The sequence below is a fragment of the Balaenoptera ricei genome, chromosome 9 (genome assembly GCF_028023285.1).
Source record: "Balaenoptera ricei isolate mBalRic1 chromosome 9, mBalRic1.hap2, whole genome shotgun sequence".
In the NCBI taxonomy this organism is placed as follows: Eukaryota; Metazoa; Chordata; class Mammalia; order Artiodactyla; family Balaenopteridae; genus Balaenoptera; species Balaenoptera ricei.
The window spans coordinates 74,455,541-74,469,611 of record NC_082647.1 but is presented as its reverse complement, the minus strand read 5'-3'; the positions used below and the strand labels follow the sequence as shown (position 1 = coordinate 74,469,611).

The window sequence follows — 14,071 nt, the reverse complement described above, 5'->3', positions numbered from 1 at the left end:
GGATATATACTCCAGGAGCCACAAATATTACCATGTAAACACATGTAAAAAACTGAAGTTTTGTTATTTTAAGACTGATGTGACCTTTGCATTTTTTTTCTAGGAAACGTCCTTCCTTCCCTTCAACAGCCCACTCCTCTGCAAAAGGTAAAAGTCCATTCTATTCACTGCTATAAATAATATTAAATGAACATTGTCTTCTCCATAGATAGTGTCATTACCTATTATCCCAACATATTCCAATGACAGAAGCCAAGGTATGATAATTATAACTCTGGTATTTCACACCAACTGGTATTCTGTCTGGGCATGGGTATTCTATGCAACTGCTTTATGTAAGGAATGCTAATCCAGTAATTTATTTATTCAATATTAGCATGGATACATGAGTCTAGTATACTCCAAATGAAGACTTAAGAAGTCAAATTTAAGTTTTAGAGGAGTAGATTTTCTTTTAAAAATAACAGTTGAAAAACTGAATAGAAGCATTAAGAATTATGCTTCTGTGACTATCATAGTCTTGTTCTCTATGCTGTTTACAAGGGTGAGAAAGTTAAGTGCAACATATGGATGACAGAAAAAAATGAGAGAGTATTTTCTACAGATATTATTCTTTTGGGATGTTTTGAGAAACTGAAATTCTTGATAAGTTCTGCGTGCTACAAATTACTATTTTATTTTTCTCTATAGCATTTATTATCTTCTAACATATTATATAATTTACTTATTTTATTTATTGTCTGTCTCTACTTATTAGAATGTAAACTTGATGAGGGAAGAGAGGTTTTTATGCTTTGTTCACCAATGTATTCCCAGCACCTAGAAGAACGTCTGGCACTTTGTAGGTGCTCAATAAATATTTGTTGAATGAATGAATATGCAGGAAAGAAAACAATATGGTTTCTCTCCCAGTTCCACTGTTAAAAATTAGAAGTTGACACAGCTGTAAGCTGTCTGTAATAGGTGGAATTTCCAAATCTCATCGTGTGGAATGCGTATGATCTTGCTAGGTGCACTTACAAAGCCGTCATCAGGATCATATAACCTCTGCAGAAGTTGGACTGCTGTACTCTTCCCACTGCCGTTGGGGCCAACCAAGGCTACTGTCTCTCCAGACTTAATTCTGAGATTCAGACCTTTCAGAATCTATTGGAAAGTATGGGGAAACAATTCCATAAAACTAGGATAAGAATATGATTTACCTATCTTCAGAAATTTAATGTATAATTATAAACAGGAAAAAATTCTTTGGCACTTAAAAACAAATTTAGATCTTATTACGTTTGTTTCATGTATGTGTATAATAACCTACATAATTTTGGAGAAAAACACTAATCATCTCTCTATATAAAGAGGAGATCTAAAGTGAGTACTCATAGATTATTAACTAGCCACAGGAAAATTTTTTTCATATTTTCAACCAAAATAATTTATATGAATTTCATGACTACCAAGTTAGTGAAAGTTATATCTTCCAACTTGCAACAATTGAATGAAATCTTGCCAGATATCCCTGTGAGCTCTTTAAGGAAGTTCTTTCTTAGAATATATGTAACATTGTTGCAAAATAGACTCCGAACTAAAACAATTGGCAGACTTCTTAGGGACTCCCACGAATAGGATTTCACCACTAGAAAGCCTCTTTTTCTAGCGGTGGATCTCACAGGGACATTTCAACTTAGGGGGAGTACTTTTACATTTTTCTCAATAACTGGGGGTTGCTACCAGCATTTAGTGTCCCAGGAACCTGCAATATGAGAGAAACCTCACAAAAAATTACCTTCCCAAAATGACGACAGTAATCCTGTTGAGAAACTCTCACTTATCTTTGCTTACATTTTCCCAAAACATGGGAATATCCCCTTGGATTCTTTCACTTTGATCTCCTCATTTGTAAAGAAAGAGACTCTATAAACAAACCAAATGCAAAACCTTCAAAGGGCCAAGCAAAGAAAAATTCTCTAAAGGAGGTGACAAATCAGGGACCCCCAGTGAGAGTACCTCCTCTCCCACCTGCACTTTTACTCTAGAATTCGCATCTGTTCTTTCTTTGGAAGAATCTGTGTTTTGTTTATTTAAAGTGGGTGGACTTTTGGGGGGGTAATTATTTATTTTTCAATTTAACAAAAAAGGCTATGTTTCAAATGTTCATTTAAAAAATACTTATTTAAAACCCATACAATGTAATGACAAAATCAGTGCTTAAGTCTTCAGGAAGCCAACCCAAATATAGTTGCAAAATGGAATTAAAATGTTCTATTTATGTTAAGAAAAATGATAGAAGACAACACTATTCCAATAATGGTAATTAAATAACAAAAATTTAAAAAAATAAAGAGCTTTGAAAGAAAGAATTTCAATCAAAGACTTAGAGAAAAATAAGGAAGTAAGAGTAGGTATATATTTTTTTGATGCAAATTATGCAGGTGATATTTGGACACTTTAAAAGACATTGAAGGTTGATGACATCAGTATTTTTACCAATTTCACTTAAAATCATGTCATCCTTTTTCTATAAAGCAGGTGTTTTATTAGGAATTACTCTTTGCAATCTTTAACAGTAACTGCCTTTTTAGATAAATACACTAATAAGATGAAAGGATGAAGACAAGAGAAGAGACAGACACATTTTTACAAGAATTTGTCAAAGGCTGAATGATAGAGGGAGAAGGACGCACTTTATGCTGAGTGTGTGTGTGCCTGTGTGAAAGTGAGAGAGAAAGAAACGGAGGCAAAAATGCTGCTGTAGTAAAAGCCCTAGAAAACGGGATAATGGAAAGACACAATATGGGCACAATTCCCCCAGGTTAGAAACTTTAGAAAGTTCAAATGAGTGATCTATGCTGAGTGGGAAAATATCCAGGGACCACCAATAGGTGGCAACATCAATCCAAGACATTTTTGCTGTGCTCCCAAATCCAGAGTGAAGGAATTCCAGGAAGTCAAAAATGCTTTAGTCAGGGCTTCCCTGGTGGCGCAGTGGTTGAGAATCTGCCTGCCAATGCAGGGAACACGGGTTCGAGCCCTGGTCTGGGAAGATCCCACATGCCGCGGAGCGACTAAGCCCGTGCGCCACAATTGCTGAGCCTGCGCGTCTGGAGCCTGTGCTCCGCAACAAGAGAGGCTGCGATAGTGAGAGGCCCGCGCACCGCGATGAAGAGTGACCCCCACTTGCCGCAACTGGAGAAAGCCCTCGCACAGAAACGAAGACCCAACACAGCCATAAATAAATAAATAAATAAATAAATAAATAAAATTAAAAAAAACAAATGCTTTAGTCAGTTCAATATAGAGAAGAGGCTGCAAAATGTAACTAGATCTTCCAGAGTTATTTGTCCATTACTAATCTATCCTTCCTTCTTTCCTTCCTCTCTCTCTTCCTCCCTCCCTCCCTCCCTCTCTCTCTGTCTCTCTCTCTCTCTCCCCTCAAGTCTCTAAACAAAGTAGCCAAATCTTGGTCAAAGTGATCCTAAACCATCTCATATGAGGAGATCCTAGCCAGTGGAAGGTAGTATTAGAAAAGTGTACCTTTCCATAATTAAATTTTACTTACTTTGATAGATGGTCTTGATGGATACCTGAAAGAAGCATTTTTAAATTCCACATTTCCTTCTATGCATTCCGATTTATAGCCTGTTGTTGAAAACTTATCTATAGCAGGTTTCTTGGAAAAACAAAGAGGACGTTATAAATCTTAGAGAAACTAGGCTGACACTCTCTATATCCTAAAAGTAGTTTAAAGATGGGTTTTCTTTTACAGTGATCTCCTTTCTGCTTTAGAAGTGCATTGAGTTACATATGAAGGTTTCAATAAAACACAATCTCCTTGTTGAAGAGTTAAAATAATCTTTCCACAGCCAACTGGGCAACATGGATTTTGCCCATCTTTTTGTTTAAGTGAAATGAAAGCGCCCGTTTTTTGGTTTCCTTCTTGCAGTAATGATAGTTATCTTTCAAGGCAGTTAGGAGTCTTACCTTATCAATAATGTGGAAAATATTAAAGGCGGCTCCTCTGGCTATAGTGAAGATTTCAAAGCTAGGGGCTGCTGCTCCAATGCAATAAATAGTATGGATTACACTAAAAAAAAACCTACAGGAACAAAAAATAATATTTATCCTTCACAGTTATATAAGCGGGACAACAGAATGAAGTGTATACTTGGTTGAGACTCAGAGGTATATTAGAGAAATTAGGTAGGAAAGAATGGAAGATGCTGCCGAATATAAAGGAAATATTAGTTAATCCAAGTGCAGTTGGCCTTTTCCTAATGTTGAACGACTTCTAATTGTCCCATAATCTTGTCGTTATTACCTGTTGGGAAGCTGAGCAGAAAAATCTGCTTACTGAGGAGTGCTGAACATACATGAACCTTGGGGGGGGGGGTAAGGAGGTGAGCTCTACTCCCCTGCATGCTGGTTAACTCCTTAACTTTAAAGAAAAGGATATTATAGATTTCATTGTCTTAGAGATGCTGTACTATTTTTTCCCAAACTTTTCTGAATTCTTATATTAGTGGACACCTGTTCATTTTCCGACAGACACATCTCTGCCGAAAGTCAAATAAGCAAAGAACCCCACAAGCTAAGTGCTATTTTCCCTGTCTTATAGATGAAGAAGCTAAAGCTTAGCAAGTCATACACCAATAGTCACACATAAATTGAGGAGGAAAGATGTGCTAAAAATTCCTCACGCTCAAGTTTCATTTATCAGAAATATATGAATAGCTTAAAGACTTAAAAATGAAAGTCTCAAGTTCAGAAGATGACTTTAGTTGACGGAAAAGAAATCTACATACAATGGGAAGGCCAAATGAGAACTAAAGTATACAGACCAGATCAATTTAGTTCAGCAGGACAAATGGTTCTTAATCCTGAGCTGATCTGTTTATTATTGAAACTTGGGAGCATAACTGAAAAAAATTACAATTTAATGTATAACCATTAAGAGTTTAAAAAACTCTAAATTGTGATGTTGGAGAGAGCTGTATATAGTCTGTTTTTAACATTATTATATGCTGAAAGGACAGAGGAAGAGTAGGAGATTCCAATCTACAGAATATTTCCAGAAGAAAACATTTAGCAAGGTGAATGTAGAGCGCTCTCTTATCTCAGCAAGATGGAAAGGAAGCAGTCTCCCTAGAGGCTGGTCTTTTTGACTTCTGGATTAAGACAACTCTATCTCCCAGTGGAGAATTCAGTTATGATTCTTTTAAAAACATCATGCTTTTAGAAGACACTAAACATGCAGGATGAGTAAATCCTGCCAATGTATAACTATAATTTAAAGCTGTATACAAATCATTTGAAGGAAACAAATATTTGTTTATTAAAAACACTCATCTTCAAACATTCAGTCATTCAAAGAGAAATTTTTAATAAATTCTAGGTAAGAAAAGATTATCTAGGCCAGTTACCTTTGTTCTCAAATAAGACTTACAGCAAGAACAGTTCCAATGGTATAATCAGGTTCTCCACTAAGAATCAAGGAGGTTCCATACCAAAAAGCAAGTCCGTAGGTTCCATTCATAAAGAAGTACACAGCACCAAGATAGAGTTTCGAAGCTATAGCTTTTTTCATGCCAACATTCTTTGCATCTTTTAGATTCTGTGTATACCTTAAAAAGCCAAAACACAATATAATAGCCTTGGGGGAAAATAAAACCAAGCAGATATTATCATAATTAAAGGAACAGACCTTTGAATTTCTTTTTCCTGGGCCCCAAAGGCTACGACTCTTCGGATTGATGACAAGACTTCTTCTGCTACAGCCCCAGCTTTGGAATAAGCATTTAATTCCTTACTGGACAGTGAGATAACTATCTGTAATAAACAAAGACCACAGTTAACCAAAGAATAACCTGGGATGGACAAATATCATATGATATTGCATATATGTGGAATCTAAAAAAAGGCAACAAATGAACTTATCTCCAAAACAGAAATAGAGCTACAGATAAAAAATAAACTTATGGTGACCAAGGGGGAAGGAGAGGGGAGGGATAAATTGGAAGATTGGGAATGACACATACACACTACTATATATAAAATAGATAACTAATGAGGACCTGCTGTATAGCACAGGGAACTCTACTCAATACTCTGTAATGGCCTATATGGGAAAAGAAGCTAAAAAAGAGTGGCTATTTGTATATGTATAACAGATTCACGTTGCTGTACACCTGAAACTAACACAATATTGTAAATTATACCCCAGTAAAAAATTAAAGTGTGATTGATTATCAGAAAAAAAAAAAAAAGAATAACCTGGGGTAGTAACAAGGCGCAGAGAATTTAATTCAGGTAGAATCTAGAATAACAAAATTTTACTATTGAAGAGGTACTTATGACTTATTCTAACCCCATCAGTTTGCAAATGAGGAAACCAATGGTAACAGATATTGACTTTTTAAAGTCTCACTGCAGTGAACAAGCTTAGCTTAACGTAACCTAGAGTGTAAATCTCTATTTTTCCTTCTAATAGAGCTTCACTGTTTTTTCTCTGTGTTTTTAAAAGCTTAGAAAATGAGTATCTATATTAATACAATTTGGAAAAATTTGATTTGGAGAAGGATATTAGGGACAGAGTTCTTCTTACGTGCACCCTGGAAATCAGTGTGCCTGATGTGACTTGATTTGATTTGTTATTATGGAAAAAACAACACTTCCAGAGGGTATGAGTCACAGAGCTGTGGCAGGAAGAGGAATATGACTCCTGAAACTAATACTGCATAATGCAGCCTGTCTAGTAAACAGTGTATTGCCACATAGTAAAATGTGAGATTTTAGAGAGAGAGAGAGAGAGGGAGATAGAGAGAGAGAGGGAGATAGAGAGAGAGAGGAGACTATCATTCCTGGTGATATTATTCAGGTTTACCAGATTTATCAAAAATTTTAATCAGAATGTGCCTTTTTCTTTATTATACACCCCACTTACTATTCCTTTAATTGGTAAAGGATTTAATTTAGTAATTAGCATAAGAGTTCAATGAAAGGAAGAAAGGAAATTGTCTTCAGAGTTGTGAGTCTGTAACTACGGCTTGCTCATATAACAAATCTATCCATTTTCAAAATACATTCCACATAATTGGAACTAATTTTATGTAAGACATGCACAGGTGTTTGTTAAAGCAGAAGGTAGTATAAACTGAGTAATACTTATTATTTACTGGATTCACTTAATAAAACAGCTGTCACTGGAGGGGAAGCTGCACATAGCAAAAAACCTTGTACATAGCCAGTATTCAATATGTATTTGCCCAATTAAATTGAATTAAAGGATGCTAGAAACCATCCAGCCTGGCATCTTTAGTCATTTAGGTAATTTTGACTTTACTTGCTTCCTACTTGCAATTAGTTAACAGCAATAGCAGACCTTAGTTTCCCCACTGCTGTTCTTTTAAAACTCATTGTCCACTCTACTTCTTGGGCAGTTAAAGCTCTGATTTTAGTAACATACTGTGGGTAATCTTCCTACTGAGGGGTCCTCATTTCAAATAAGCTGGGGATGAAGATTTTGACAAGGGTTACAAGGTCAACACTAGAAGTCACACTAAATAAAGATCTGTTGTCTATACACCCAAGTCTATTGTGAAGGAATTATTCAAACACAGGATATTTTTATTGTTGAAAATTCTTGTTTGGTTGAATTTGTATGTTGCTAGCAAATAAACTCTGCGAATTTTATGGCTTTGACTTCCATAAAGAGCAACTGGCTTTGAAAAATTTTAAACTCCAAAAAAACCCCAAAACAAAACAAAACTCCATCTCTTAAGAGTACACTGTGCCTCCAATCTAGGAAATGGGTATACACGTTGGTAGAACTATATTGGCAGAGATATATATATTTTGCCTTGCACAAATAGCATTGGTTTCAAAACCAGGCTGTAAATAGATTAATATCTTGTAAAGAGATTAAGATTAATACAGTATAACAGTGCTAAAAATATAATTTAAATGTAAATACAAAGTTTGTTTTAAAAAATTGAAACAGATTTATATACTACATAAAAATATACATTAGCAGACGTTTTAAATGGTAATTCAGAGCCTTATAAAAATATAAACTTGAAATGGCTGACATAAAATAGTCACATAATAGCTCAGGTGTTTACTGTTTTAGGATTTTCTCATTCTGTTCTAGTGAAATGAATTGAAACACATTTATGTGGGAATTTAGACAACACAAGGCTTTCCCAGCATTCAATGTATAAGAGCATAAAGCTTTATCCATGCTATTATTTGAAACTGCATTAGGTTCTAAATGAAGAGGAATGTTTTAAAATGTTAGTAAGGTATTAAAACCAAACCTCATTGTAGCCAAATAACTTGAAAATAGAAAGGTAGTTAATATTCCTTCCTATTTTGGGACACAGAAAAAAAAATAGAAATGCCTTTTTTTTAATACAAACTCAGTAAAATATCTAGTTCACATTCCTGCTTCCAGTTAACACTACATTAGTCATCTTGCCTACCTTAGAAAACATGGCTGCTGAAGCAATTATAAGAGGTGATGTGGACAGAGTCACCAGGGTGAGTTTCCAGCCCTTCACCAAACCAATCGCCAGGCCAACAGAAAAAGTAGACATGTTTTGAAACAACAGAGCAATCTTGTCTCCGATACCATCATTGATTTTGTTGATGTCACTGAAACAAGAAAATAAATGCAGTTAAGTCATTTATACATCATATATGAGAACAAAGTTGATAAACTGCACATCCATCCTCTTACTCAGTCATGTGAGTATTAAGTTCACCGATGTCACAACTGTCAAACCAGCTGATGTCCTGAGACAAAATTGAATGAAAAAACTGTTTTCGAATTCTCGTGGTCTGTCGAGCTGCAGTCATAACCCAAAAGGAAATCTGTATGCAGCCAAAAACCATGGCAGTAACTCCTATTCCAACATAATACAGGATCAACCTGAAAAAAGGATTATTGGAAATTTTAGTGAGACTGAAGCACAACTTTTTTCCCTTGTTACCAAAAAAATGAAATCTGTCATAATATTTGATTAAGAGAATTTGGGCTAAAACCTATAAGATAACTAAAAATAAACCACCATGAGAAAGACTGAAGTATGCTGATGTAGGAATCTCAGTTACCCTTGTAAGACGTTTAGAGTATGTCTCTCTTATATTATTAGCAAAGATTAGCATTTCAAAACATATTCGCTACTTATAGCGTCTGTCCATATTTTTATACTTTCATTTGAAAATGTTACATTGATGTAATTATGATAGCTGTATGTAGAAAAGGAGGGTAAATAAATGATAGTAGTCAAAAGCCTTTTATAAAATTCTTTAAATACATATACTTAAATCCAAAATTCAACTTAAGGAATTTACCCTAAGGAAATATGTACAAAGATTAATCTAAATGATTGTTCATTATAGCATTAATTATAATACATAAAACTGAAAACATTCTAAATAGCTACCAGTAGGAGACCAGATAAGAAATGTAGTCATTTCATACCAAAATCTATGGGATGCAGCAAATGCAATACTAAGGGGTACTAAGGGGAAGTTTATAGCAGGCCTATAAACAAGAAAAATCTCAAATAAACAATCTAGCTTAATACCTAAAGGAACTAGAAAAAGAAAACAAATGAAGCCCAAAGTCAGTAGAAGGAAGGAAATAATAAAAATCAGAGCAGAAATAAATGAAATAGAGACTAAAAAGACAATGGAAAAGATCAATGAAACTAAGAGCTGGTTCTTTGAAAAGATAAACAAAATTGACAGGCCTTTAGCTAGACTCACTAAGAAAAAAGAGAAGGCTCAGATAAACAAAATCAGAAACAAAAGAGGAGAAATCACGAGATACCACAGAAATACAAAGGATTATAAGAGAATATAATGAACAGCTGTTTGCCAACAAATTGGACAACCTAGAAGAAATGGATAAATTCTTAGAATCAGACAACCTTTCAAATAAACAAATGGGACTACACTGAACTAAAAAGTTTTGCACAACAAAGGAAATTATCAACAAAATGAAAAGATGACCTACTGAACGGAGGAAGATATCTGCAAGTCATATATCCAATAAAGGGTTAACATCCAAAATATATAAAGAATTCATAAAAATCAACAACAAAAAAACAAACAACCCAACTGAAAAATGGGCAGAGGATCTGAGGAGACGTTTTTCCAAAGAATGCATACAGACGGCCAAGAGACACATGAAAAGATGTTCAACGTCGCTAATCATCAGGGAAATGTAAATCAAAACCACAATGAGATATCACCTCACTTCCATCAGAATGGCTATTATACATAGACAAGAAATAACAAGCGTTGGCGAGGATGTGGAGAAAAGGGAACCCTTGTGCACTGCTGGTGGGAATTTAAATTGGCGAAACCACTATGGAAAACAGTATGGAGATTCCTCAAAAAATTAAGAATAAAACTATCATATGATCCAGCTATTCCAATCTGGGTATTTATCTGAAGAAGTCAAAACCACTAATTTGAAAAGACATATGCACCTCTGCATTCATCACAGCATTATTTACAATAGCCAAGATATGAAAACAATCTAAGTGCCCACCGATGGATGAATGGCTAAAGAAGATGTAGTATACACACACACACACACACACACACACACACACACACACACACAGTGGGATACTACTCAGCCATAAAAAAGAAAAAAATCTTTCCATCTGCAGCAACATGGGTGGACCTTGAGGATATTATGCTAAGTGAAATAAGTCAGATGGAGATAGACAAATACTGCATGATTTCACTCATATGTGGAATATTTTTAAAAAGCAAAATAAATGAACAAACAAAGCAAAACAAAAAACTAGCACATAGATACAGAGAACAGAGTAGTGATTACCAGAGGTGAAGGGAATGGGAAGAGGGTGAAATGGGTGAAGGGGGTCAACTGTGTGGTGATGAATGGAAACTAAACTTTTGGTGGTGAGTATGCTGTAGTATATACAGAAGTTGAATTATAATGTTTCATTATAATGAAATTTATATAATGTTATAAACCAATGTTACTTCAGTTAAAAAGAAAGAGAAATGTAATCATTTAATAAACCTATACTGGGTGCCCACTAGTATGAAGTTCTAGAAATAAATACAGTCAAGAGCAAGATAAGAAGTCCCTATTCGTGAAGAGTTTACATTCCTGTGGGAGGAGACAGACAACACACAAAGAAAAAGAATTTCAAGTTGTTCTATGAGGAAAGTAAACAGGGTGATAGGTCATGGAATAACTGGTGGGTAAAGGTGAGTTGGGAGAGCTAGTGAAGATAAAAAGAGTGATTAAGAAAAATTTCTTTGAGGAAATGATATTATGGCTGGGATCCAAAAGGAGAAATGGAGCCAGCCATAAAAAAGCAAGAAGAAGAGCATTCCAGGGACAGAGAAAAGCAAGTAATAAGGTCAGAGGCAGGAAAGAGCTTAGCATGTTCCCAGAAGAAAAGAAGTCCAAAGAGTTATGAAATTATGAGGCTGGAGAATTTGGCATATCATAGGGCTCTTAGCTATGGTGCATTGTACAGGTTTTCTTCCAAGAGAAACAGAAGACCATTTAAGCGTAGAATGTTCTTATCTATTCAAATTTTTAAAATATTACTCTGGGTCCTCTGTGGGAATGGATGGAGGTTACAACAAAGCAAAACAGACAGTTTAGTTAGGAGGTTATTGCAGTGGTCAAGGTGAGAAGGATGGAGGCTTGGATGTAGATGGTAGAAGCTGATTGCAAAGAAGTAGACAGATTCTAGATATATTTTGGAAATACAACAACAAACAAGAATTGCCAATGTACTGGATGTGAGGAATGCAGGAAGGGAAGAAAGTAAGGATAACTCCTTAGATTTTGTCTTCAGCAACTAAGTGAATGGGGTGCCATTTACAGATGTGGGAGACTGAGACAGGAACAGATTTGCAGGAGATATCAAGTGTTTTGATTTAGACATAAGTCTGACATGCATATTAAACGTCAAAGTGGATATCAAGTAAGTTGAAAATGAGAGTCTGAAGTGCTGGAGAGGGGTATAGGCTGGAGATGGAAATTTGAAAGTCACCAGCTTATAGGTGGCAATTAAAACAAAGTATTGGCTGAGATCATCCACAGAGACAGAGAATAAAGTATAGATAAAAAAGAGGACAAAGGACTGAGCTCAGGGACTCTCCAAACATGGTAGAGTTTAAGGTGAAGGCAAAGAGCCAGTAAAGAAAGCTGAGAAGTGGCCAATGAGGTAGTTGGAAATCCAGGAGACTAAAGTATCAAGAAAAGCACAGAGGACCATACACTTGAGTCTCATTATTCCCAGATTCTGTGTTGGCAAATGTGCCTGCTCAATGAAATTTATCTGTAATCCAAAAATCAATGTTTGCTGTTTTCATTGTTATTTATGGACATGTGTAGAGTGGCAAAAATTTTGAGTCACCCAACACAGGTACTCCCAGCTCAGGCTGAACAAGGCAACACTCTGCTTTTTTGTTTGTGCCCTCATACTGTAAACAAGTGTCATTTTTGTGATCTAGGTAGTGGCAAGTTTTTCTAATTTTTGTGCTTTTTGTTGATGTTTTCACTGTTTAAAACGACTCTCAAGAAGCATGCTGAAGTGCTGTCTAGTGTTCCTAAGTGCAAGGAAGCTGTGATGTGCCCTATGGCACATGAAAATACATGTGTTAGATAAGCGTCGTTCAGACATGAGTTATAGTGCTGTTGACCGTGAGTTCAATGATAATCAATTGATGAAAATGTTGTGACTGGAGGTTCACAGAAACCAGGAAGCAATGGTTCTGTATTTGCTAATTCAGTGTTCATGATGACTTTAAAAGAACATAATTATTACAATAACGAGAATTGACTGTTTTCTAATAAGAGGGATTGTTCAAGGACAGCATAGAACACTATAGGTTTAATAGAAATCTTATTGAACTTTTTTTAATGTTGTGGGGAAAATGTTTGCAATATTATAAGAGAAAACTGGGTTAAAAGATCAAATGCAAAGGAGAAAATAAAGACTTGTACACAGAAAACTACAAAATATTGTTGGGAGAAATTAAAGAAGATCTGAATAAATGGATTGGAAGACTCAATGTTGTTAAGATGACAATCTGCCCAAATTAATCTATAGATTCAATTAATCCCTGTCAAAATCCCAGCAGGCTATTTTTGCAGAATTTGAAGAGTAATCCCAAAATATATGTAGAAATATATGTGGAAATGAAATGTCTAAAAAGAAGATTGAAGTTGGAGGACTTTCATTTCCTGATTTTTAAAAATGTATTTATTTATTTAAACTCTAAAACTATAGTATTCAAGGCAGTGTGATACCAGCATAAGGACAGACTGTCAATAAATGCAACAAAAATGAGAGAACAGAAGCTAGCCCTTACACTTATGGGCATTTGATTTTTAGCAAAGGTGCCAAGGCAATTCAATGTAGAAAAAATAGTTTTTTCAAGAAAGAGTCTTGGGGCAAATGAAAAAAAGAAGTGCAAAAAAGAATTGAGACCCTTACCTCACAACAGTCACAAAAATGAACTCAAAATGGATCATAGACCTAAGTGTCTGAGCTAAAATGTTGAAATTTCTAGAAGAAAATGTAGAAGAGAATCTTCACGATCCTATGCAAAGAATTCTTAAATCCAAAAGGAAAATCCATAAAAGAAAAACCTGATAAACTGTACCTAATCAAAATTTAAAACTTTTCTGTTTCAAAAGGAATCTTTAAGAAAATGAAAAGACTAGCCACACATTAGGAGAAAATATATGCCAATCATATATCTGACAAAGAACTTGTATCTAGAATTTACAAAGAACTTTCAGAATTCAACGTTAAGACAAACAACACAATAAAATAGGCAAAATATTTGAATATGCGCTTCACCATAGAAATATATGAATGCTTAAAAAGTAAATAAATGCTCATTCGGGAAATGCAAATTAAAGTCACAATACGATACCACGTCATACCTACACAATGGCTATAATAAAAAAGACAATGACAAGTGTTGGTGAAGATGTGGAGAAACTGGAACAGTTACACATTGTTGGTGGGAAAGTAAAATGATATATCTACTTTGGAAAACAGTT

The 14,071-nt window shown here is 35.1% G+C and overlaps 1 protein-coding gene across 1 annotated transcript in view; it reads right to left on the bottom strand.

Moving 5' to 3' along the window:
- ABCB5 (ATP binding cassette subfamily B member 5) overlaps positions 1-14,071 on the bottom strand; it is a 107,514-nt gene that overhangs the window by 84,670 nt on the left and 8,773 nt on the right. Inside the window, 7 exon segments of the mRNA XM_059932530.1 lie at positions 1,021-1,146; positions 3,554-3,664; positions 3,976-4,090; positions 5,415-5,615; positions 5,696-5,820; positions 8,472-8,643; positions 8,729-8,920. Coding sequence (XP_059788513.1) covers positions 1,021-1,146; positions 3,554-3,664; positions 3,976-4,090; positions 5,415-5,615; positions 5,696-5,820; positions 8,472-8,643; positions 8,729-8,920 — 1,042 coding nt within the window.